Genomic DNA, 24627 nt, shown 5'->3' on the forward strand with positions numbered 1-24627 from the left:
CTGGAGTAGGATATTCTTTTCACCTAATGGGATAGAGCTTGGTTATCATTTAAGGGCATTTCCAATTAGGGTCACCAGGCAGCAAATGTGAAACATCGGGATGGGGTGGGGGATCATAGGAGCCTATATAAGAAAAAGACCCTAAAATTGGGACTGTCCCTATAAAATCGGGACATCTGGTCACCCAATTTCCAATTATTATTAATCAGTCCTAAAAAGCAGTGTTGGTGATTCAGAAACAGAATAAGGGACTCCAAACTTTTAAATGTACAACATGGAAATCCCAGCATTGTTTAGAAGTGACGGATGAGCCTGGGTTTCCTGCCAAAGTTTTTGTCCATCCCCATCTCTTTTACAATGAGAGTTTGCTGGAGGGATTCACCTCTACATTGGAACCTCACATCCACCTGCCTGAGTTGTACTTGAATATGAGATTAGATTTAAATACTGAGAGCAGAGATGCTACTGAAACCAGACACACCCAGAAAGCTGCTCCAAGCAGAATATGGTGCTTGTTCAATCCCGTATCAGTCACAATAACATACCACTACTGTTAACTTTCAGACATTTAGGGTGTAATCTCGACTCCGTTGTAGTCAACAGGAGTTTTGCCATTGACTTTGCTGGGGCCAAGATTTTACACTGTGCTAATAACAGCATAGCACATGGATCCTTCTGTATGAATGTCCATGCAGTAGAGGTTCCGTTTCATTAATCATTCCAGTACTTTTTCTCCTTTTCTCCACTTCAGGCCAGCCCATGAACCTGGGGTCAGCGGAGGAGGAGCTGAGCTGTCTCTGTGAAGAACTAACAACAGCTCCAGACCCTGAGGCTCTGTTTCAGGCATCTTCCAAAATGGCCAGGGTAACTGACTCAAAAAACTTGTGCGGATGTTCTAGTGACCAGGCACTGTTCATTTTACATTTACGCTTTCATGATGCCTTTCTGTACTTGGAGCAAGCTGTGGGCGTGGGGCATTCGTTGCCTGTAACCAGCAAGATGCTTTTCGCAGATGTGTGCTATGGATGCCATGTAAAAACCAGACTCCACTGAATGTTGCACGTGCATGAAAATGCGCATGCAGATGCACACACATGTACCTATCCAGCCATCCATGAGAAAAAACTGTGTTAGTGGAACATCAAGCTGAGAAACCACCCAGTCTTCATTCTGTCACCTTGTGGGTTTGCCTTAGCCTATATTTGTGTGCATGCCTCTCTTGACTTCATTTGATAGGTTGTAAAAAGATGCAGTGTATCTAAGAGAATACAGATTGGAAACTTACCTCCTGCATATCCAGTACAGTGTTGTGCTAACTGTGCAACAGCAGCTTTGCCTCAAACCTGATATCATTAGTGTAGAATACAAAAATGTAGTATATAGACTATAGAGAGAATTTGAATCCCAGATGGTTAGCAGGACATAAGACTAATTAACAATATGCTGATTCATAGATCTTTTTCCATGGAGATATTAGGCTTCCATTTTTAAAGTGCTTAAGCCAAACATCATAGCAGTCTCTCCTGCTTTTGCTTTGTTCCCAGGTTGTTAGTGAGTACTTCCCTTCCGAACAGGCTACAGACTTTATTGAGACCACAATGGATAGTATGCTGTCTGCTAACCCCACCTGTGCCACGGCAGCTGGGCTATGGATGAAGATCATCCTAAAGGAGTGTGGAGATGCCATGCTGGACCAGGTAAAATGGGAAACTGGAGAGGTTTTCTGCCTAAATTGTAGGCTTTTAGATCTTTGCCCTCATGTATAAGGAACAAAAATCTTGCTGTTTCTGCCCCTCGGACACAGAGTCGATTCCATCTCTGTTCCTACCCTAAAATAGGCAATGGCAGAATCAATAGCAGTAGACAGAGAATCCAAGGGAAAAGGAAGGTGGTTGGTTATTTATTTGTCTAGCTTGTTGCCACAGTATTCAGCCAAGAAAGGCTTGAAAAAACAGACTCTGGGGAAAAGACAAGACGAAAGAATGACTGGCACTTGGAGGCATCTAGTTTTTAGGTGGCCTATGGCTAAGGGCTACCTGAATAAAAATAGCCCTGTAGTCATTCCCAGTGAGTCTGGAGCCTGGGCTCTGAGACCCACCCTCTTGCCAGGTTTCAGAACCTGGGCTCCAGCCCAAGCACGAACAGCTACACTTTTACACTGCTGTGAGATGTTTGGTTTTTTTTCTGTGTAGACGTACCCTTTAAGAATAGAAGGAGGGAGAGGAAAAACTAGAGTGTCTTTGGGATCCACTATTTATAAGCTTTATTCTGGAGCCCAGTGCTTTAGGGCTAGATGAAAGGAGCACTCCACAAATCTTCTAACAAGGCTGGTGAAAGGCCTCAGGACAGGGAACCCTCACAGCAGAACTACCACATTTGCACAGTATTTTGAAGATGTGAAGGGCTAGGAATGAATATGAGAGGTCATCGCCTGTTCATAATCCCAGGCATTTGCACACTGTGTTTAAAGCACTTTCATATTTTGTGCTTGTGGTTGTTTATGAACTCTGCATCCTTTGAGGCAAATGGTCAGATTTGTCTGCTTAAATCACACCTGCAAAATCTGGGCAAGCAAAGCCTTCTCTTGTGCATGCAAACTGGTTTATTTAATGCGTAGCTGGGCACCACCCCATTAACTTCCCTGGTATGTATATGTGTGTGTCAGTGTTAATTTTTACAGCCAAGTGTGGGCAATTGTTGTGGGTTAAAGTTATGCAGACATAGTTGAACGTTTGTTTCTTGAGGAATTTCTAAAAAAGCAGCAAATGGCTAAATAAAGTTTTTGATTCTGTAGACTGAATAGAGAGAAAGAATAAGAGACATTTCTTTCTGGTTTTGTTCCTTCCAGGTGCCAGCTATCCTGGATATAATATATAGCCACATGTCTAATATCCAGGAGGGCAGCTTGAGGCAGTTCCTGCTGGAGGCAGTGCCCATTCTAGCTCACCAGCACCTAGAGGCAGTGATCTCCAGCCTCCTCAGCAAACGTCTGCCGATGGACAGGTATATACCGCTACCTATTGCATTCATCTTGGTAAAACATGGATCCCACAGCTTTACTGGGAGCTGCAGGGCTTCATTTAAGCCGCAGACAGTTTGGGATAATTCCTGACGGTTAATAGCCTGGGTCTTTCTGCAGGAAGGTCCAAGAGCATGTTAAGGTGGGGTGCGGAGAGAAATTAATTGTCATTCTGTTTCCATTAATTCATAACTGCTTTGACATCCTAAAGACCTATCTTTACTGGTATAATTGGAGATAATTTGGTCTTTACTTAAAGATGACGCATTCAGTCTGAGCCACAAAAGTGTCCAGGGGTTACATGTAACTTCTATTAAATTGCAGTGACACCACTGAGCTGTGGAGATCTCTGGGGGGAGACCCCTTGCTTGCCACTCAAGTCCTACAGGTCCTAATAGAAAAAATAAAGACGTTAACAAGCCAAGAAGGAAGCGTCACCTCAGAGACTGAAACGGACAGGCATTTGGCAGTTGCTGAACCTCTCTCAGTAAGTTAGATGACAGACACGTCTTTCAGGCTTTCCTCTGCCCTGTGACAATCCTGCTAATGGAAAGCTAGAAGTGTGTTAGACTATTGCTGTGTGGGCACTTCTCCTTTGATGTACTGTTTCCCTGAATCCAGCTCTGCTGTCTGTGGAACAAATACGGCAGTTTTAGAGTACGTGGCTGATTTACTTAATAACATCTGGCAATAAGAAAGTCTTTGAACCAGGTTTCTCACAGTGCTTTAGAAATATTCCTTAGGACTCACAACATGCCTTGGTAGGTCATACACATTTTTATAGATGTGGGAAACTGAGCCACGAGTTAAGGGAGTTGCTCGCAGTCCTTCAAGTTACTGGCAGAAGTGAGAATTTAGTAGAGCAGATATCAGAAGGGGAGAGAGGGTGTGATGGTGTTGGGAGGAGATCTCATTCTTTACCATGCTCTCCTTTCAGGCAACATGTGCCATCTTTGAGGTGGTATCAGCACTGCAGTCGAGCAAAGCTGTGCAGGAGCTGCTCCCAGAGTTGTTTCCTGTTCTCCTGCAGCAGGTCAGCCGAACTTTAGGCCAAAAGATGCCTTTGCCAGTGATCAGCAGTCAGGAGTCATTCCAAAAAGACCGACAACATACTGAAGGCAACCCTTGCCGGTAATTAGAAGGAAGGGAGAGAAACAAAGAGAATTCCAATAGAGTTGTGTGACATTCCCCAGGAGTTCCCAAGGTTATGAGGCACTTTACCATCGCCTGCCCTTAGAGTGAGGAAGTCTTGTCTGTGTCTGCTGTGAGTCAGTTCCCTAAAATGACTAGGCTCTGGCAAAACAAGCACTGCCATCCAGGCCTCCTCAGACCCTAGTCTCTTCGTACAGGTTAGTGATAGGCACACACCAACCCCCGAGTCTTCTGACCATTCCGTATAGTGTCCAGACCTTTTATTCACTTAATACCCACAGAATTACCAGGCCTGCTGTTCCCAATGGAACAGTACGCACCAGTTTATTACTTAAACTTTAGACTCTCTACTTTATACTGTATTACTTATGCTCTATAGTGCAAAACACACAGCACTTAGATATATTTATAGTGCAAACAAGAACAGAGATGATCAAAGAACAGAGATTCCAGTGATAGTGAGTAAGAATGCAAGCAAAAAATGGTTACATGTAAAATGAAATCATAACATGCTCCTAGAGACTAAACTTAACCAACAGGTGAACCTCCTGTCTAAAAATGTTTCTCACCCAATGTTCTCAACCAAGCCTGATAGCGACCCCGCTGTCCATCTACTTCCTATGTGAAAGATGCCAGGGTGTTGTCTTTGTCCCCCAAATATACTAGAGCAAACCTTTGATGTTTACCCCAAAATTGGGTCCTCATCCCCTGTCTACTTCCTGTTACTTTTCTTTCTTTGAAGTTCTCACAGTCCTTCTGAACTGATTGTGAATCCTACATGCTTAATTTACATGTAAACAAACAGATAGGAGAAACATTTCTTGCCTGAAAGAAAACCATATTTTCACCTTTCCTGGTGACTAGTCTCTAGACACAGATCATAAGAATGTAATTTTCAGTGCATATACATGGATCTTTACACAGCATCTGTAGATACGTTTCACAATGCTATTGGTGACATGGGCTTTTCTTTGAGACTCGTATGGCAATCTTTTAGTTAACTAGAATGTACATACCAGACCCCTCAGCATCCACTCTGTGCCCCTCCCCAGTTAACACTAAGAGATTCCTGTGTCATCAGTTGACTTCAGCTCTGGTAGCCCATTAATGTACATTTCCCACCAACCTCACAACATTATTAGTTTCTATTATTATTGTGTTTCTTTATTCCGAGCCAACAAGGTGCTCACATTACAGACTTCCTGGTTTTATAATGTCTCTGACTTTTCCTAGGAAACCGGGAACTAAACTCTGTTCACCGATGGGCAGCAGGTATAAAATAAACATAAGGAAGTACGACTTCACACAACACATGGTCAACCTGTGGATCTCATTGCCAAGGAATGTTGTGAAGGTCAAAAGTATAAGTGGGTTAAAAAAAGAATTAGATACATTCACGGAGGACTGGTCCATCAGTGGCTATTAGGCAAGATGATCAGGGATGCAACCCCAAGCTCTGGGTGTCCCTAGGCCTCTGACCACCAGAAGCTGAGACTGGACAACGGGGACTGGATCACTTCACAATTGCCCTGTTCTGTTCATTTCTTCTGAAGAAGCTGGCATTGACCACTGTTGGAAGACAGTGTACTGGACTAGATGGACCATTGGACTGACCCAGTAAGGCTGATCTTATGTAGTGGCCACAGTGAGTCAGGTTTTCAAGCATGAGTGCCTAAGTTTTGTCCACAAAACTTGAATTTGTTCCCATGGATGGGTATCTAGCTATGTGATCGCTGACGCTGCAGACACAAGTGTATATTCTGCTCATACTGTTGGCCCATGCACAGGCCAGATTTAGGTATCTATATGTGACGGATGGTATGCTGTGCCCCAGCCTCTTCCACGAACACAGACTTCTCGGAGTCCCTCCAAAGTGTTCTCGGGATGCCGGCTCCTGAGATCCCGGTGGTCAGGGATCTGCTGACTGTTTGACCCCAATGGATGATCTTAAGTCACCTTTACTCTTGACTTTTGTTTTCTCTCTCCTCCCTCTTGTCTCTCGGGGGACTTCTCCATCCTCACCTTCTCTGTGGCTTGTACTTTCATGTCTAGGTTCCTCCACCCCCTTTCGTACATTTCCTCTTTACCTGGCCCTGCAGGTTTTACTTCCACCCTTCTGGGCCTCCACACATGCCTTAGTGTCCCGGTTAGAAAGGGATCCCAGTCCATGCCCAGCAGAAGGCAGTGGGGCAATCCATCCACTGCCCCTACATGCTTCTGTCTAAACTTCCCCTTGATTTCCAGAGTCACCTCTGCCATTGGGCAGAACGTATTGTCCCCATGGACATATTCAGTTTTGATCCTACCTCTGGGAAGTATCCAGTGGGGTTTCACTAACTCCTGCCTGATCAGCAAACAGGATGAAGCTGTGTCCATTAGTCCCTTTGATGGCTCCTCCCTACCCATTCCGGTATGGTAGCTACTTGCTTTTTTCTTCCCTGCCTGGGAGTCTTGTCCTGGCCACAAAGCTGTGCAAATTCACAGTCCATTTTAGGACAGTCTCTTTTTAGCTGTCCTTCACGTCCATGTCAGAAGCACACTCCAGGCCGAGCTCCCGCTACAGTTCCTTGAGGCTCCTCCCTCTTCTTGCTACCCTTCCCATCTGGAGGCACTCTACTCCTTCTCAGATCTAATCCCTTAAACCACTGACTCACTCCGGGAATGTCCATCCCTGCAAATTCCTCTGTAACTTTAACTGTGAGGTGCAGATTAACTGGCTGGCGCCACGTAACCCATGCCCAGGTATGCTCAGGGAGACTCTGAAGAAACTTCCAGAATCTCCCCCCTCCCATTTTGGGTATCTGGCCTTACCAGTGAGTGGCCCAGTCTTTCAGTTTCTATCCAAATGCACAGGGGGATAATCCCTCAATCCATCTTTCAACTCTCCATTTCTGGCAGTACTTTTCTACGGACAGGCCCCACCTAGTCCAGCATGGCTGCTTTAATCATGTCATAAACTCTTGCTCGCTAATCACTAAGAGCCATATATGTGCTTCCCCAGTTAAATAGGGTGTCAGTCGAAGGGCCCACATTGTTCTGTCCCTATGAGTTCTCACTGCTGCTCCTTTAAGAGTAACCAAAGCCACATCAGGGTTGTTTGCATGTCCCATTTTACAGAGTCTGATCTCTTGTGCCTGGTTTCCATTTCCTGTCACAGGACTTGCCAGACTTTGGAGGAGTTGTTGCCAGATCTGGGCTTACTCCCATATCAATTCTTGAAGGCGCTTTTGCTGTTAAACCCACCAGGCAAGCAAAGGCTGTTCTTCTGCAGGGTGGGATTTTTGGAAGGTCTGTAGGGTATTCTACACCAGCAGTTCTCAACCGGGTTGGTTTTAGGGGGTCCGCCAAGCAGGGCTGGCATTAGACTAGTTGGGGCTCAGGGCAGAAAGCTGAAGCTCTCAGCCCAGGCAGGCTGGAGCCCTGAGGCCCAGGACCTGCACTAACGTCCCGAGCCCCTGCACCCTGTGCAGTTAAAATCCAGAGCCAGGAGCCCCAAGCTCTGATGCCTGGCAGGGCCGAGGCCTGGAACTGGGCCATGGAGTATTTATAGCATATTGGGGGTGGGAGGAGGCTCAGAAACAGAAAGGTTGAGAACCCCTGTTCTACACTTCTCTTTGCTGCTTCGCCATCCATTTCAGCGTTCCCTCCATCACCTGGCCTGCCAAACCTCCACCCGGCTTCTCCAGCCGGCTCTCCATTTGCATAGATAACAGGGAAATCCCTGATGAGCCCCCTGCTGTGACAGAGAGGGGTGTTGCACCCCCACATCTTCTACAAACCTTGAGACTTTCTTGTTTGTAGACTTCAATGTATAGTCTATTTAATCCCCCTACCAATACATAGCACCTTTATCTCGTATCTCAACTCTCTAAACTCTTCTCCAAAATGGGGGGTAAGGTGTTTCCACTCAGAGACCTTACTTTGTCAGCCTCTCCCAGCTTTTTTCCTTCTGTTTCTCTTAGGGTGACCAGACAGCAAGTGTGAACAATCAGGACAGGGGATTGGGAGTAAGAGGCACCTGTATAAGATAAAGCCCCAAATATCGGGACATCTGGTCACCCAAGTTTCTTTCTCTGTCTGTTCCCCTCAAAGGGCTCCTGCCCATGTCCTTTTAGACAGAGTCCCTATTAATGGAATGATTGGTTCCTTGACTCACTAGTCCCAATCTGACCTCATAGTCAGGTACACCTCTGAGCAATTAGGCCTTCTGTGAGGAACTGAATTAGTACTAATGGTGACCAGAATGCTGACTCAAGTGCAAACCCTCAGCGCTCTGTTACATCATATCTGGAGATATGACCCCAAAATGTCCATCAGTGATCGCCATACTCTATGCCCCCAGTTTTTGGATCCTGATCATGTATCTTTTCCATATCATTGTAGTCTTAGTGCCCATGCTCCATGCAGAAAGGGAAAAATGACTGCAAAATTTTGTCCCTAGCAAAACTAGTTATATGAGATGTATGAGACTGAAACTTACCTCCCGGCATCAAGTCCTTCCAGGGACGCTGGTGTCCAGGATATTGCCAATGGATGAACTGTCGATGAACAGCAAACCTGACAAATAACCGGGGCTTCCTGACTCTGCTCAGGCTGCACCTTCCTACCGATTGCTGCAGTTCTGTGCCTCTCTTTCCCCAGATTTTCTGTCCAAGCATTTGAATCCATGCTTTCCAAAGTTGGGAATGTGAGACTGATGAGAGAACTCAGGGAGCAGGGAACGTGGATTCTACTTGAAAACCCCCAGACTCACTATGAGGGAGTGTGTCTGCTGGTGAGGTAAGAGATCTAGGAGGCATCATTTTATACTTGAGAATCAGTAGCAAATAGAGTGGCTGAGAGGGAACCTCCAGTTTACAGCTTTGTGGGGGGGGTGCCCTGGGTGGAAACATACAGCTCCCACCCATAGATATCAGAGCTCTCTGCTCAGACCAGCTGAGTTTTTGAAGTGTGCAATCGACCCCATAAGCGGTTTCTTTTGCCTTCCAGAGTTCTGCTAAGATCTGAACTAGTAACACCTGAGATCATCCAGAGCCTCCTCGCCTGGGTGAATTCCCCGACAGAAAACTATCGAGTCACCAGCACAGCTTTCCTTGCCCAGGTAAGACACAGGGCTCTGAAGAGCAGTTTCACCTTTAGACCATTGTCTGTTTGCCTTTCTTTCTTTGGGAGTTGTACAGTTCAGTTCATAGGAGTAATTGTCATTTTAGATTGTAGAATGGATCCTCTTTTCTATGGAAACCTGACAAGGAACTTCATACTACCTTTCGGAGTCATTCTCTCTCTGATATTTGTATTGCTGTCATTGCCTATACTAGCTGCACAACCACAAGGGCTGGCTGAGAGAGATACAGACAGAGTTTGGATTCCTGGAGCTCTTCTGCCAAGTCCTAGTGCTGATACTAACCAACAGCTCCTGATTTTGGTTTAGCTCAGCAGATCTTCTGAATGAACCTAGTGTCCTAATACTATAAAACAAGCAACATACAAATACATTCACATCTATCGTAGGTTCTCATTACTGTAGTATCTGAGTACCTCAAAACTCATTAATGTATGTCTGTATCCCCACATCACTGCTGGGAGGTAGGGAAGCACTCTTATTCCTATTTTACAGGCAGGGAACTGATGCACAGAAGGGCTAAGTGACTTGCCCAAGGTCACCCAGGAAGTCTTTGAGGGAGCAGGAAATTGAAGCTGGGCCTCCTAAGTCCTAGGCTAGTGTGGTAACTGCTGGGCCATCCTCCCTTTCCACAGCCTTCCTCTAACATGTGCATCAGACTTCCCACTTATGCTAAGCAACTATCTTAGGGGCTCATCTGGTTCTAAGAAAAATAATCGATCTGTGACTGTGATGGGCTGTACCTCGGCTTTGAGACTCCTTACAAGAGGCCCCGTGGTCCTACTACACCCTGCCCCAGGAAAAGAGCCACAAATCTGGGTCTGTCTAGAGAGGTCTCATGAAAGCAGCCAATCAGAGCCCATCAGGCTCAGCTGAAAGAAGCTGCAGGGCCTTAGCAGGTCAGTTTCTGGCAGGAACTGGAGGGGCAAGAAAGGATGCTGCTCTCTGGTCACAGAAATTCAGGGGATTGCCAGAGTTTGATTCTGGTAGCATTTGCTTAAGTTGGGTTTGCAGGAAGAGAGTCCTTAAGAATTTTAACCTTGAGGTGAGGTTGAAGCTAAAAGTGGCTGGTAGGAAGAATCAACAATGACCTGAAATCAAGCAGTGCTAACTACTGTTTACAGGGTCCATGGTTTGTACCTCAGAGTTCTGGGCAGGCCCTGGTTCCCCTATCACTTACAGTGGCATAAGGCCCCGGAAGGGGACAATGCTTATGGAGAACTTGAACAAAGGACAGAATTTCAAGGACCCAGAGTTGGGGCTGGAGACCCTAGTGAGGGCAATGGGACTGTTCTTGACTACCCCAGAAGAGATTCATTTGGCATTTGGGACTTAGCCAGAGGCCTGAGCCACAGAAGACTCACTGAGGTCGGCTGGCAGGGTACACCAGGGGTGAGAAAAGGACTGTGAGTGGATCCCTATTATAGTGCCCAAAAGGAAAGCTCCATGTTTTTAAGACATTTCTCATTTGCATGGAATGATAAAGTTACAGTGTGTTATGTGCCAAGCGTCAGACGGGAAGCCATATTAGTCTGTATCTACAAGATTGTGGCTGTAGGAAGACTCCTTGTTGTTTTTAGTGTATTCCATGTCTGCTCAAATTCTATTCCCAATCTTTATGATCATACTGGGGCTAATGGACATGTTGATTTTATTTCAGCTAATGAGTGATCCCATGCTCAGGGAGAAGAAGTTCCTTAAGAGTGTCTTACGCGTCTTGGAAGAAAGGTCACAGGATAGGAACAGCATTGTCCGTCAGATGGCTGTAAGAGGCCTAGGAAATATAGTCGATGGGGCGCCTCAGAAGGTATGAGAGATTACTGAACAGAATGCAACATAACTAGAGAAACCAAGGGAAATAATTGTTCAGAGTTTACAGAGACTGCACACAATGCACTAGGCCAAATTCTGCTCTCTCCCATACCCTAGTAACCTTTTTGCAGTCAATACAGAGCAAGCTGGATCCTTTGGTAAGCTGGGCATAAGTAAACAATGTGCACTTTAATATGACCCTATGTAAATGTATACATGTAGGAAGAAAAAACGCAGGCCATACTTACAGGGTGGGAGACTCTATCCCAGGAAGCAATGACGCTGAAAAAAAACTTGAGTCGCGGCAGAGAATCAGTTGAACATAAGCTCCCAATGCCAAGTTGTGGCCAAAAGGGCTGAAATGATCCTTGGAGGCATAAACAGAGGAATCTTGAATTAGAATAAAGAAGTTATTTTCCCTCTGAATATGGCACTCATGTGAGCACTCCTGGAATACTGTGTCCAGACCAGGTGTCCACAATTCAGGAAGGATGCTGATCAATTAGAGAGGATTCAGAGAAGAGTCACAAGAATTATCAAAGGATTGGAAAATAGACCTTTAGTGACAGACTCAAGGAGCTCAATCTATTTAGCTTTACGAAGAGAAGGTTAAGAAGTGACTTGAGGACAGTCTATAACTACTCACATGGGGAACAAATTTTGGTAATGGGTTCTTCCCATTAGCAAACAAAGGTATAATAAGATTCAATGAGGAAAAACAAAGCTAGACTCATTCAGAATGGGAATAAGGCATCCATTTTTAATGGTAATTTTAATTAACCATTGGAACAATTTACCAAAGGTTGTGGTGGATTCTCGGTCACGAGCAATTTTAAAATCAAGATTGGATATTTTTCTATAAGAGACACTCTAGTTCAAACAGAGACTATTTTGGGGAAGTTTTACGTTATGCAGGAGGTCAGACCGGATAATCACAATGGTCCCTTTTGGCCGTGGAATCTAAGTAACTAGAAATCTAATAATAGGATTACACAGGTGTATTATGGCAGTGAGTTTGGCTCATTGTAGCTAGCACCTGGTCTGAAATATAGCTATAGGTCTCTGGGGTGAGAGGGGGTTGATGAAATTCCCACTGCTTCATAACTGCTAAAGAAAACTTTTTAGAATTGTGATCAGTGATAATTGTTCTTTAATGTCATCTGTTTGTCCAGGTGAAAAAGCACAAGAAGTTTCTTCTGGACATACTGATCCGGGCCTTACATGACATTTTCAGTTCTGAAGTCATTGGCGAGAGCATGAATGCACTGGCCAAAGTCCTGAAGACGCTGAAAGAGAAGGACATCGGTTCTTCCTTCAGAGACCTCACCCAACAGACCCGGACCTACTTTGACGATGTATGTGAACAGAACTATCCAACCCCAGTTCAACCGATCTTGATTAGACTCCATTTACGATGTGTGATGGGAACTCCCTGGGCATTGCTCATGTCATAGTGTCGCGATTTTAGGCCCCAGGGAAGAGAGGTGTTTTGTGGAAGAGGAGAACATTAGGAGGATGGGGATGACATCCCTGCTCCCACAGTCTCACCCTTCTGTTCTTCTTTATTGCCACTGAGAACCTCAAAGAAAGTCTGAATACTAGATTAGGTAGCTAGATAACCATGAAAAGGGGGTTACAGAGTGCAATAGAGAGTTTTGGGCCTGTTCTATACCATTTTTATATGAGAGGGTTGGAATGATAATTCTGTTTAGCAGAGAATTTTGAGATTTCAAATTTTGGTTTTGTTCCTATTTGTGGGAACCCCTCTCCCCAAACTTCAAAACTCCTTGTGAAACAGAATTACTATACTCAGCCTAGATCTATTGGAAGCCTTGGCCCAGGGCAGTCTGCTCTCAGACTATCCTGGTGCTGGGAACTAGAGGGGCCAGGGAGTTGCAAATTTGAGAGCCAGGACTCTGAGGGTCATAGAGTTGGAAGGGACCTTAGGAGGTCATCTAGTCCAACCCGCTGCTCAAAGCAGGACCAATTCCCAGCTTTTTACCACAGTTCCCCAAATGGCCCCCTCAGGGACTGAGCTCAGAACCCTGGGTTTAGTAGGCCAATGCTCAAACCACTGAGCTATCCCTCCCTCTTAAGAAGCCTACAATCCTAGTCAGCCTGCTAGATTGGCTGCCAAGGACCTGGATGGGTGCACTGGCAAGACACCAGGCAGGTTTCTAAGGACCCCTGCCTGGCTTCCGGAGGAATTTCGTCAAAATTGAACTGGCTCTAAAATATTTTCATGAATCAGCAAATTTGAACAAAAAATTGGTTAATTAAAGTTTTTCCGACTAGCTGTAGTTGGAATCTCTCTACTTTAGCGTAGAAGAGATGGCTGTGTGGAGTGTATGATGGGATTATCCCTTACTTACCAAGTTGTGGGGTTTTCTTGGCTGTAGGAGGATGATGCTCTTCGCTCAGTGGCCTTTGTCCTATTTGGCATCCTGGCTCAGTTGACAAAGAAAAAATGGAAGGCCTATTTCACCGAGCAGGTTCGAAAGAGCTGGGTCACGCTTCTGCTGCACCTGCAAGACCCAAACCCCCAGGTTTCAATGGTAAGACTGACAATGACTTATTTCCTAAGCCAAAAGAATCTTCCTCCCAATGCCAGGGGAGCTCTGCTATTCCTGCCTGTTGTGGAGGCCCAAATTCTCCCCTTAGTTCATTGCCCTCTTGCTGAGTCAGTTCCAGCCAGCTTGGTCCATGGCTGCTTTACCAGAATTCAGGATAGGTCATGAGTCTGACCCCTACAGGTCTCTGTTCCTGTCTGTCTCTGCACCCCAGGCCCCTGCCTCCCCAGAACAGAGGAGAGACCACAGCTGTGGCTGGTGAAGCAGCTTTCATCAGTATAACTGTTCCCAAAAGACATGGATGCTACCTCCAGGTTTCAGTGGAAGCTCTCTCCTCTATTAGCCATTCCTGCATGTTTCGGCCAGTTACACCCAGATGAATCCCTTTTTATCCTGGAATAGATGCGCAGTCACGCAGGTGAGTTCCCTTTGATTGAACACAGCACTCGTTAGGGAGAAATTCAATGGTGTGACACTCTTTTTCAGAAATGCAGAGCTACATTTCACCTCTGTTTCCCGTTTTTGGGACTGAAGAGACTCCAACATGTGATTAATAAGCACCTTGATGACACAGCCAAGCTGAATCCTACAGAACTCCAGGAGGACATTTGCAGACACCTTGTGAGTGAGCTGTTGAACTGTATGAGATTATTGACTGGAGAGGCTTGTGGTGGTGTAGAGGAGTGTGTTGGGGGCGGATGTGTGATGGACAATGTAAATAACTGTAAGGGTGGGATATATGAGGGAGGGTGATGGGAAATGTAAATCTGCCACAGATTCCCATTTTTCCCACTTCTACCCAGCCACCTGTTCTTTCCCATATTTACCTATGGTTCGTAAAAGCATGTGCTGGCAGTCAAAGGGCACTTCTAGCCAGAGAGAGCTCATGTGTCCCTGATTTCCTCTAGGCCAAAGAGAATTTAGAACTGCTGGAGAACTTATACAAAACCACCCTCACGTACTTCTACAGCAGCTGGGAAGGGATCCGGGCAGCTGCCGCCAAGTTAGCTGGTGAGAGATGATGCCCAGTGTCCCTTGTGATATTCCCATTGAGGGGGACAGAAAAAATCCCACTGTGCCATTAATGTCTCTGTGCCTCAGCTTCCCACCCATAGATGGAGATGTTAATGTCCCTGCCTCTCCAGGGTGGTGGGAGGAGGAATTCATTAGTTGCTATAAAGTGCTTCGGGATTGTTGCAGGGAAGGCACGGTGCAATCATTTTGCAGTAGCGGCTGGGACACCGTCACGTAGGGCATGGTTACACTTTGAGCTGGGGGTATAATTCCCAGCACCTTGTCAAGGAACCATTAGGTTCCTCCTCTTTGGCCCTGTGCCCTCTTCTCCCTAGCACACCCATGTGAGACAGGCAGGCATTGTGGCTCATCTGAGTCTTACCTGTCAGTCACCTTGTGAGATCCCTGCTTAGAACTCACTCATTCCTGGCCCCAGTCCTTTGCTCAGACCACTAGGCCAAGACACTCTCTTAGTATGTCTTCAATAACTGACTGCAGTGGCAAGAGCCGCACAGACTGTTTCAAGCAAATGAGGTTTCTGTAAACAGTCTTTTTTAAAAAATGTCTCTCTCATTCTCTTCAGTGTGGACTCTAACCTGCTCCAGAATCCTCTTGCCCACAGCTCACCCGTAGGCCCACAGTAAGAGACGCCAAAGACCTGTCTAGGGGCTGCCAATATCACTTTGCACTCAGCAAGGGAAGGTTTTATTATTGTTGCTGTTATTTATTTTACATTTTGTATTTAGGCATCATCCTGGAACACATAGACATGCACCTTATGAAGTGGCTGTACCGGGGATATCTGCTGATGTGTAAGTAATAAATGCAGCTGAAGTCCTGCTCATTAGTGAGTTGTTAAAAAGTGTTATAAAGGAATTTAGCTGACAAGCAGCAGTAACTGATACCACTGGTGCAAAGTGCATCAGCCACACATCAAAGGACAAATTCACTCTTGCCCAGTAGAAAGTCAGCTTTAATTTCCCCTGAAGGAGGAAGCTGCAGAAGGTATGATATGAGTCAGTGCATCTCCTGGTTGTTCTGGCAATGCCCCCTCCCCAGCCAGTGCTATCCACACTTTGGGCTTTATTGGCGCTCTGTGGACTCCCCAAGTAAGAAGAAGTTGTAGCCACTTTCTGCTACCCCCAATTTCCCACCAGCAATTTTTCTTCCAGTAGGTGCCCTGTATCATGCACAAACCAGCTTGGACCTGGCTTCTGTTAAATTCCAGGTTTAGTTGAGCTCAGGCAGTGGCTCCTGAATAGAGCTGGAAAATAACTTAAAAGTGGAAGTTGTTGAAAAAATGGATCTTCTTCCATTTGCAGCAGAGTGGATGACTTTCTGGTAGAGTCAAGGTCTCCCCACAGTTGGGAGCATGGAAGGAACCAATGGGGGAACCTAAAGCTTTGTATTGCAGAACTGCTGTAGCATGGTATTCAGAGGTAATAAGTCTCCAGCTATTTCAGGCACAGGGGACTATATGAAAAGTGAGGCCTATTCATCTCTCATGTATTTTCCACCCCAATAGAAGGACTGAGCCCAGTTTCACATTTTTCCATATGATCATTTTGCTCACGTACTTCAAGGTTCTGTGATCACACTTAGCTGTGATTTGACAGTCTGTTCACTAACGTGTTGTCCTCTGTAATTTCAGATCTCCAGGTCCTAGAGAAAGATCCAAGTCCCACTGTCCAGCTGGTGGCAACTGAGATCATAAGTGACATCCGTTCTGGTGGAGTGCTTGAGAAATGAAGCGGAACGGAGACAAACAGAACAAGGCGCTCCAGTAGTATAAGGGCCCTACCATTAATCAAATGTTAATCCCACCCCTTGACCCAATAAGCCCTGCCCACCGGTCAGCAGAAGACCCACCCCGTGGGGTATTACTTCTGGGGCCAAGGTGGACACATGACCAGAAGCAATATGTGTCATGTGACCCCTCTAAGAATTCCTCTCACTGTCCTCTACGAATCAGGATGGGTTTCGCCCCAATAGGAATGCCCCAAGAGAAGATTTGACCAATCAGGGGGAGCTCCGGGGCAGGTGACCTGTCTGGAAGTGATTTGTGTGACCCCTCTAAGAACTCCTCCCACCGCCGTCTACTGATCAGGAGGGGTTTCAGCCACTGGGGATCACCCCAAGAGGAGATTTGACCAACGAGGGGGAATTCTGGGGTGGGGTGACCCATCCAGAAGTGCTTCATGTGACCCCTCTAAGAACTCCTCCCACCACCCTTTACCAGTTGTGATGGGTTTCAGCTGCAGAGGACTGCCCCAAGAGGAGAGTTGACCAAAATAGGGTAGGTTCTCGGAAGGAGTGAACCGTCCAGAAGAGGGTCATGTGACCCCTCTAAGAACTCTTTCCAATGTCCTCTGCCAGTCAGAGTGCAGCACAATCACCCCATAAATCCCAGCGCTGGGCAGAGGAGGCCATCTCTTACCAAGGAGACATGTTTTATGAATTATGGAAAGGCTGAGAGGAGACATGGACTCCTTTACCACCCCCCTGAGAACTTGGGACTTTGTTTTAGCCCTGAGGACCTTTGGGCTTGTATGGATAAAGCGCTATAGCAGTGACAGTTCCGAGGTGGGCCCTTTGACTCGACCATTCATAAATACCTCAGAACCCGACCCCGAACCCTCATGACAGGGCCGGCTCCAGACACCAGCCCACCAGGCACATGCTTGCGGCGGCCCCTCGGGACAGGGCAGCACTCGGGGTTTGTTTTTGTTTTTTTGTTCGGTCAGGTGGCGCTGGGGTGAGGAGGGGCTTGGGAGGCGTGGTGCCATGCTGGGGGGCAAGGACTTGAGTGGCATGGCGCTCGGCTGGGGAGGGCTTCAGCGGCACAGCGCTCGGGGAGGCGGGGACTTGGGCGGTGTGACACTCGGGAGGGGCAGTGGACTTGGGTGGCACGACGCGACGCTGGGTGGGGGTGGGGACTTGGGTGAGGTGACGCTTGGAGGAGCAGGGATTTAGGCGAGGCGACGCTCGGAGGGGCGGGGACTTGGGCAAGGTGACGCGACGCTCGGAGGGGCGGGGACTTGGGCGAGGCGAAGCGACGCTCGGAGGAGGCGGGGACTTGGGCGACGTGACGTTCAGGGGAGGCGGGATCTTGGGCGACGCCACGGTTTGGGGGGGCAGGGTCTTGGGCGACGCCACACTCCGGGGGGGCGGCGCTCTTTGTTTTCGCTTGGGGCGGCAAAAATGTTAGAGCCGGCCCTGCCTCATGAAGAACCCTGATGAGTGTGATGGCCTCTCATTGTCCACTCCCCCAAAGTTGGAAGACGACATGGCTTGGGGGAGTCACCAGCGGACAAGGTGAATGGGAAAGACGTCGCTCAGGTAAGTGAATGATTAAGAAGCAACAATCAATCATGGGGGTATAATGGGGTTAAGAATCGACCTGGCATTGCATAAATCTGAGAACAAGCAGTGAGGGGCTAACACTGCTTTTTGTCTGAAAATCTCTCAACAGCTCGACGATGCCTTTCAAGAGGCCTTTGAGAACTTACACATCGGTAGCCCTGTCGTTCATCAGCTGTTTTTGTTCCTGTCTGAGACGCAGATCTCAAGAGGAAAATCCGGAAAAGGACAAAATAGAAAAATGAACTGGATCAGAGTCCCTCATTGTAAGGGTCATGGTGTCCATTTTTACAGACAGCTGTCAAAGGTTGTGTTAAACCAGGCAATTAATTAAACTTATTTAAATGTGTCCATATGACTGCATCCCCCTCCATGCTTGTGTTAGTAAAACACGGTACGAGAAACAGTCCTGTCTCCACAGACAGCTCTGTTAAAGAAAATATATTATACCCCCAGGGAAGCTGGGAGCTTTGGTGAGGTGAATCCTCTTTTTCGAGTGGCCAAAAAGCATAGTAAAACTTTCAATAGAAGACAGGCAACTGCTTGGCTTTCACACCAGGAGGCTTACACTTTACACAAACCGGCTCGAATACGTTTTAAAAGAAACAAGACCATTGTTTCAGATGTGAACGCGCAATGGCTGGCAGATTTGGTAGATGTGCGCCAGTTCTCCAAACACAACAGAGGCTTTAAGTACATCTTAAAGGTGATAGACATCCTATCCAAATATGCCTGGTCCTTAGGCCTAAAAGATAAGACAAGTGGTGAGGTATCCAAGGCCTTTAAAGCTATTTTTAGCGAAGGTCGAGCCTCAAAAATTACAAACCCATCAGTGGAAAGAATTTTTAAACAAATCTTTTAGCAGGTTGTTAAAACGGACGGCGTTCACCATTTTGTTACTAATAATGAAGTCAAAGCAGCGATTTAACAGAACTTTAAAAAGATATGGAGGATGTGGAGATATTTTACAGCCCATAACACCTTTCGCTACATTGATGTGTTACCTGACTTTATAAAAAGTTACAACCAGAGCTTTCACAGAACTATATGTACCAGACCCGCTGAAGTTATTCCTTCACATTCTCTGAAGATATGGAAAATGGTTTATAGAGATGGTTTTAAAATAAAACTGCTTGTTGCTTTTTTAGAAAAGGTGAGCACATGAGACTATCTAAAATCAAAGAAGCCTTTGAAAAAGGTTTTGAACAGTCGTTTACTGATGAGATATTTATAGTGGATGAAGCCTTAACCAGGAGCCAGAGACCTGTATACTGATTACAAGATTACGAGGGTGAGATAGTTACTGGATCTTTTTACCCTGAAGAATTACAAAAAGTAAACCCCAAACAAGACAGGATTTACAGGATCAAAAATGTTCTAGTGGATAAAGGAAAAGGGAGAAAAAAGCAGCCACTGTTGAAATGGTTGGGGGGTGATAAGTTTAACAGCTGGGTGGAAGCTTTTCAACTCTGTGACATTTAGACATGAACAAAACAAACAAACAAAAAGATTCCTCCTGCAAAGACAGAGAGAAAAATGAGCGACAGCGGATTCTACATTACTTTGCTCAGCAATGCCAGCTCTGCAGTTTTTCCTCAAAACACAGCTTGAACTTTACAATACGGCTAATTAAGCCCTGGGATCTCCGGAGTGCCTGGGGGGTGAGGTTAGTGGAAATACAATACCCGCACAGCCGGAACACTATCAAGAAAGACACCTCTTTTGAAATCACCTTTGGAGATATGGCATGGAATTTTATCCTATGACGAGGTTATTAGTGGTCCGTGTTGTCAAGAGGTGTTGTCAGATGCTACCAGTGTGGTGCTCTGCTGTCTCCTTGTTGGTATCAGTCGGCTGCGTGCGTATGCTCGCCCCGTGTGCTGCCCCAGCTCTGGAGATAGCTGATGCAGCAGACTTGACGAGAACCCCCAATGACCACAGACTCTAGTAAGGTGCAAAGTCACGTCTGCTAGGTTTATTGCGATCTCGGAAACAATGGCAGTTCCCTGTAGGTTTCTTAGCCTAACTCAGGGCATACTACGAGAAAGTGTCTCTTAGCAATGGATCCGGCTCAGTCAGTGGCGGGACTTTCCACTGCCCCCTAGGCCGGACAAAGACACCGCCCTAGGGATGTATTCTTATAAACAGGTACAAACAAGTTACACATCACTCATGATGTATTGAGGTGCAACCCTTCTACGTAGCAAAGTACAACCCCTCTACGTAGTAAGGTGCCACCTCTCACCTTGTACATGTTGGTTCGATCAAAACAATTCTATCCATCATTTTACCCTTTTGCCCGTCATTGGGATGGGTCAGCCTGTTCCTTGTTATCTGTGTGGAATGTGCAAGTATGTGAATGTTCTGATCTCTAGTGTCCAGTACCTTTTAGGTATGTATCTTCTTGCAGCATCAGCCCTTTCCTTGCCAGCTTCTGTGAGCAGGGCCTGCCTCTGGCTCACAGCTTCACTTTGCTTTATGTTAGCAAAGTCTTGACCATTACTTTAGTTCAGGCCGTAGGCCTCATACCAGGCCTCTGATACCAAGGTTTACATCTTAGGGCCTCCTCTTACTACAGTCCATACCCGAATTATTGGATCATATGAACAGTACTGTGGCTCATCATCCCAAACCACCTGAGGTGGTCATGAACTATGACCCTGTGCGTAGAAAAGTTAGTCTTAAATCCGCCGATTTTACTTATATGTTTTCTACCAGCGGGGAGCTAGCTAACATTCTAGGTTTGGGCCCCAAGCACAGCGTCCAAAAATTCCCCTTCTCAGCAGACCTCACAGGGCCTTTAACTTTTTGTGTCTGTTCACAGATATTGTAGAACACCAGTTTGTGGGGGATTTTTCTGTTCCTCTGTTACGCTGTGTTCCTGTCCAAGGAAGGAACGAGGAGTTTGTCACCATCACCTACGATAAACCTCATTACGTTCCTGTCAGAAAACACCACATCGATACCGTTACCATTGAAATAAAGACAGATCAGAAGAGACGTGTCTTATTTCGCTTTGGCAAGGTGATCATCAAGGTGCACCAGTGTCCCCGGAGAGAGCGAGGTTTCTAAAAGGTAACACATTAAGGCGATCCTAAAAAATTACAGCAACCCCACCATCTGCAGGAACTGTTACAAAGCCCAGGTGGGATATGCCCTTCTTGGATGTACGGGGCTGGCGTGGGTGGAATATTCCGTAACCAAGCCTCTGCAACCAGGCTTCAAGGCAGGATGCTGCATGAGAGAATACATGAATCTGGTACAGACAGCTGGTAAACACATGAAAGATCATTCTCTGTTAATCAACCGTGAGGAGTTTGCACAGAGTTACACCTTGTTTGCCTTTGACCTATCTCCCGACCAGGAATGCGCCGATCGCTGTTCCCTGATTAAAATTGGGAACCTGAGAGCAGAAATAGGTTTTGGGATGGCTTTAGCCATCACCGTCAGTATGATCGTGTATGGGGTTTTTGATAACGTCATAGAGACAAATCAGAGAAGAAATGTTCTGCTTGGCTATACGTGAACATGGGCACGTGCAGCTCTCATGTGTCTCATCAACGTCCTCTTACATGAAAAAGAATCCCCTTATGATTGGCTCCCTGGCAGCAAGCTGTCTCAAACATCCTTAGGTTTGGTGGTCAACACGCATCCACGTAACCAACCTGGTGAACACTGGCTCACCTTGTATCTGGCGAAGTGTAACCGTGGAGAGTTTTTTTACTCATACGGGCACCTCCCCGAATAGCGTGTTGTTTCCTAAAAGCATTATGACATTTTTAAACAAAAATGCCACAGACAATGTGTTTCACAATAGACAATTACAAGACCCCCCACCCTGTCGCCAGCAGAGATCATTGCGTGTTTTTCTTACATCATAGTGGCAAGGGTTTATCTTTTGACTGGATTTTAAAATTGTATTCTAACGACTTAGTGCAAAACGACCAGATGGTGATGAATTTTGTAAAAACTAAATTTAAATGCTTGGGCATATCTAGCCTTGCTCAAAACTTGTTTCAACAAGTCCAGACATGCATATCTTGCGATGATTTTTATAGCCATGTTATCCAATACTCTTAGGCATAGCAGACAACGTTTGTTTGGCATTATCCAACACATTTTTTATAAAGTAACTTTTCCCTTAGTTGCTAGGCCCCTCAAGAATTGCAGAAAAGGGGTGTTTCCACCTTGGATCCATTTTAAAAGCCGTAGGACAGGGTTTTAAACTCTTACCCTAGGACCCTCTTATTGAAAATGATTTTCTGTGTTTTCTTAAGGGTTTTTGTCTCTATTTGCCACTGGTTTTTGTTCCTTATGATACAGGGCTGCTGCACCTCTATCTTTGTGGAGGTGTTTTCTCACAGGCCTGTGCAATAGTCCAGGACTAGGTCTTTCAAACTGTGAACGTTGATCTTTTCACAGTTTGCTACGTTCAGGGTAATACCTTTTGACTTTCATACAGGCCTTTCCTCCCGACAGCTTATACCCTTATGTTTTCGGGCCTGCCGACACAAACTCGAGGATGTGTTGATCTGGTGGGATCTTGCTTGTGAGGTCCCCTAAATAATCCCGCAGAGGGGGATTCCAATCACCCTCCCTTTTCACAAATATCACCAAGTCAGTGTCATGGTACGGGCACCGCTCTTGCAACCTATCTAGCAGGTTGTATAGTTCTAAGCGGGCATAAGCAGTGGTGAAACAGGCCATGAAAACTTTGGTAATTCCAGAGACAGAGTACCGGTCTTTTGCATCCTTCCATACACTCATGCTGTTTCATCGTCGATAAACTCGCAGGATGAAACCTTGTAGTTGGAGCAAAACAGGCACTGGAAGAGTTTGTCAGGGTCTCTCACGCTGCTGGTGTTAGCTAGGTTTGTGAAGCAGAGAATATTATTATTATTACTATTATAAATCACATGAAAATGTCTTGTAAACTTAAAAATAAAACATTCATTAGGGTATTTTTCTATTTAAAAAGTCATAGCTTTAAAACAAACTAATCCATTTCAGGCTGTACAACATACAGGAGTTTTGAGTTTATTTCTACCACTTTAAAACAACAAACCCACAAACTTTGTTTTTAAACACACCTCATTTTGCAAAATAAAAACCAAACTGCTTTTAAAATCAACTTTTAAAATCCAGTTTAAAACACATTTTGTACACCAAAAAAACCACGTTGTTAGTTTGAAACACACCATTACCATCAGTTTGCAGTCATATACTTAAAAAAAAATGCTATGTTTTACAGAGAGAGAGTTTGAAACACAGTTTGCAACAAAATAGTTTTCAATAAACCCACATGCCAATAAAAGCCAATTGCAGAAAGTTATCTTCTACTATAGGATAAAGTGTTGCAACCTGTGTAGTATCTGAAGTTATGAAGCAAAACTACAGTTAAAATGGTTTTTACCTTGGCCTGGTGATGAAACGCAATTTCAAGTTACTGGTTCCATGCTAAACAGATCACACTGCAATAAACACAGGCATCATTATTTACTAAGACAGCATGGCCAAGGAGTGATATTATATAATATATATTTTCAGAGTTTAAAACAGGGAGCATACCTCCTCTTGCAGTCCAGCAGCCATTCAAGAGAGTTTCTGTTGAAAACAAATAGTCTCCAAAATACCTGAGGTTTTTATATCATCCTAACCCTTTGTTTCAAACAGACTTCAAAATAGTAGCTAGCAGGTTGATTTGATTGCTACAGCTCTGAAATACTAGATATTTAAGGACTTTAGGCCCCTTCCTAACATTCTCTTTTGTGAGCTGGGGTGGTGGAATGAAGCTGTCTGAACAACTGAGTTGCTTTCGGCTACATTTTTTTCATTTCTATAGGGCCTTCTTACAGTATTAAACAGTAAATCCTCAATCCTTAATGTAACTGCACCCATTCCCAAGTAGGGACCTTTTCCAGATATCAGTATATCTCTTTGGGGCTTGTTTTTTAAAACGTTTCTTTCATGCATAAAGTTTGGGGTGGCGATTGAAATAAAATGGTTGTATCACAACCATAATAAGCCCCCCAGAGCTTTTAAATGTTTGATTGTCTGTCTTTAGAGCAAATGCTTGTTCTAAAGCATGGTGAAGGTTTGTGAACTCTTGAGACATTTCAGTTTTGGCTTAGACCCTTGTGTGTGTGTGTGGGGGGGGTGTTTGTTTTTTAAATATATTAATTTAAACTTTTAATGGCTTTGAATTGTTAGAAAGTGTGACCCATAGCATTCAAACAACTCCCAGGTCATATTTAAACTGTCCAATAGAGTTCTGCCAACTCCTGGGTCCTTTAAACTGTCCAATAGCGCTCGATCAACTCCAGGGGTTATATTTAAACTGCCCAATAGCAACTGTGAATTCCTGAGGTTTTATTTCATTTCATATTAATCAGAACTCACCCACCCACCTCTCTTACTGTGGGTGCACACCAGTCAAATTTATCCCTATGGCAACAAGGGTAAGTAATCACAATTACCTTCGCTATTCAGTGGGGGTGTGGTTAAAACCATTCAGTTCAACAGAATGAGTCAACTCTCTTGTACTCAAACACATCTCTGAACCATCCCTGTTTGTTTTA

At 45.4% G+C, this 24627-nt stretch overlaps 1 protein-coding gene across 3 annotated transcripts; it reads left to right on the forward strand.

The window, feature by feature from the left end:
• Positions 1–732: 732 nt before the first annotated feature.
• LOC127035672 (maestro heat-like repeat-containing protein family member 2B) lies at positions 733–18404 on the forward strand. 3 transcript variants are annotated; one of them, XM_050925858.1, is made up of 15 exons: positions 735–864; positions 1545–1697; positions 2849–3003; positions 3344–3506; positions 3957–4150; positions 8813–8950; positions 9161–9272; positions 10954–11100; positions 12278–12460; positions 13505–13660; positions 14162–14296; positions 14584–14686; positions 15436–15501; positions 16341–17405; positions 18162–18404. In XM_050925858.1, exons 1-14 carry the CDS (start codon positions 760–762, stop codon positions 16436–16438), a joined length of 1908 nt encoding a protein of 635 aa, XP_050781815.1. In that variant the 5' UTR covers positions 735–759; the 3' UTR covers positions 16439–17405; positions 18162–18404. The 3 variants fall into 3 exon arrangements, with proteins under 3 accessions (XP_050781817.1, XP_050781815.1, XP_050781816.1); XM_050925859.1 differs by lacking the exon at positions 8813–8950; XM_050925860.1 differs by lacking the exons at positions 14584–14686; positions 18162–18404 and having other exon boundaries at positions 733–864; positions 16341–16437.
• The last annotated feature ends 6223 nt before the right edge of the window (positions 18405–24627 follow it).

The sequence above is a fragment of the Gopherus flavomarginatus genome, chromosome 16 (assembly GCF_025201925.1).
Source record: "Gopherus flavomarginatus isolate rGopFla2 chromosome 16, rGopFla2.mat.asm, whole genome shotgun sequence".
NCBI lineage: Eukaryota > Metazoa > Chordata > Testudines > Testudinidae > Gopherus > Gopherus flavomarginatus.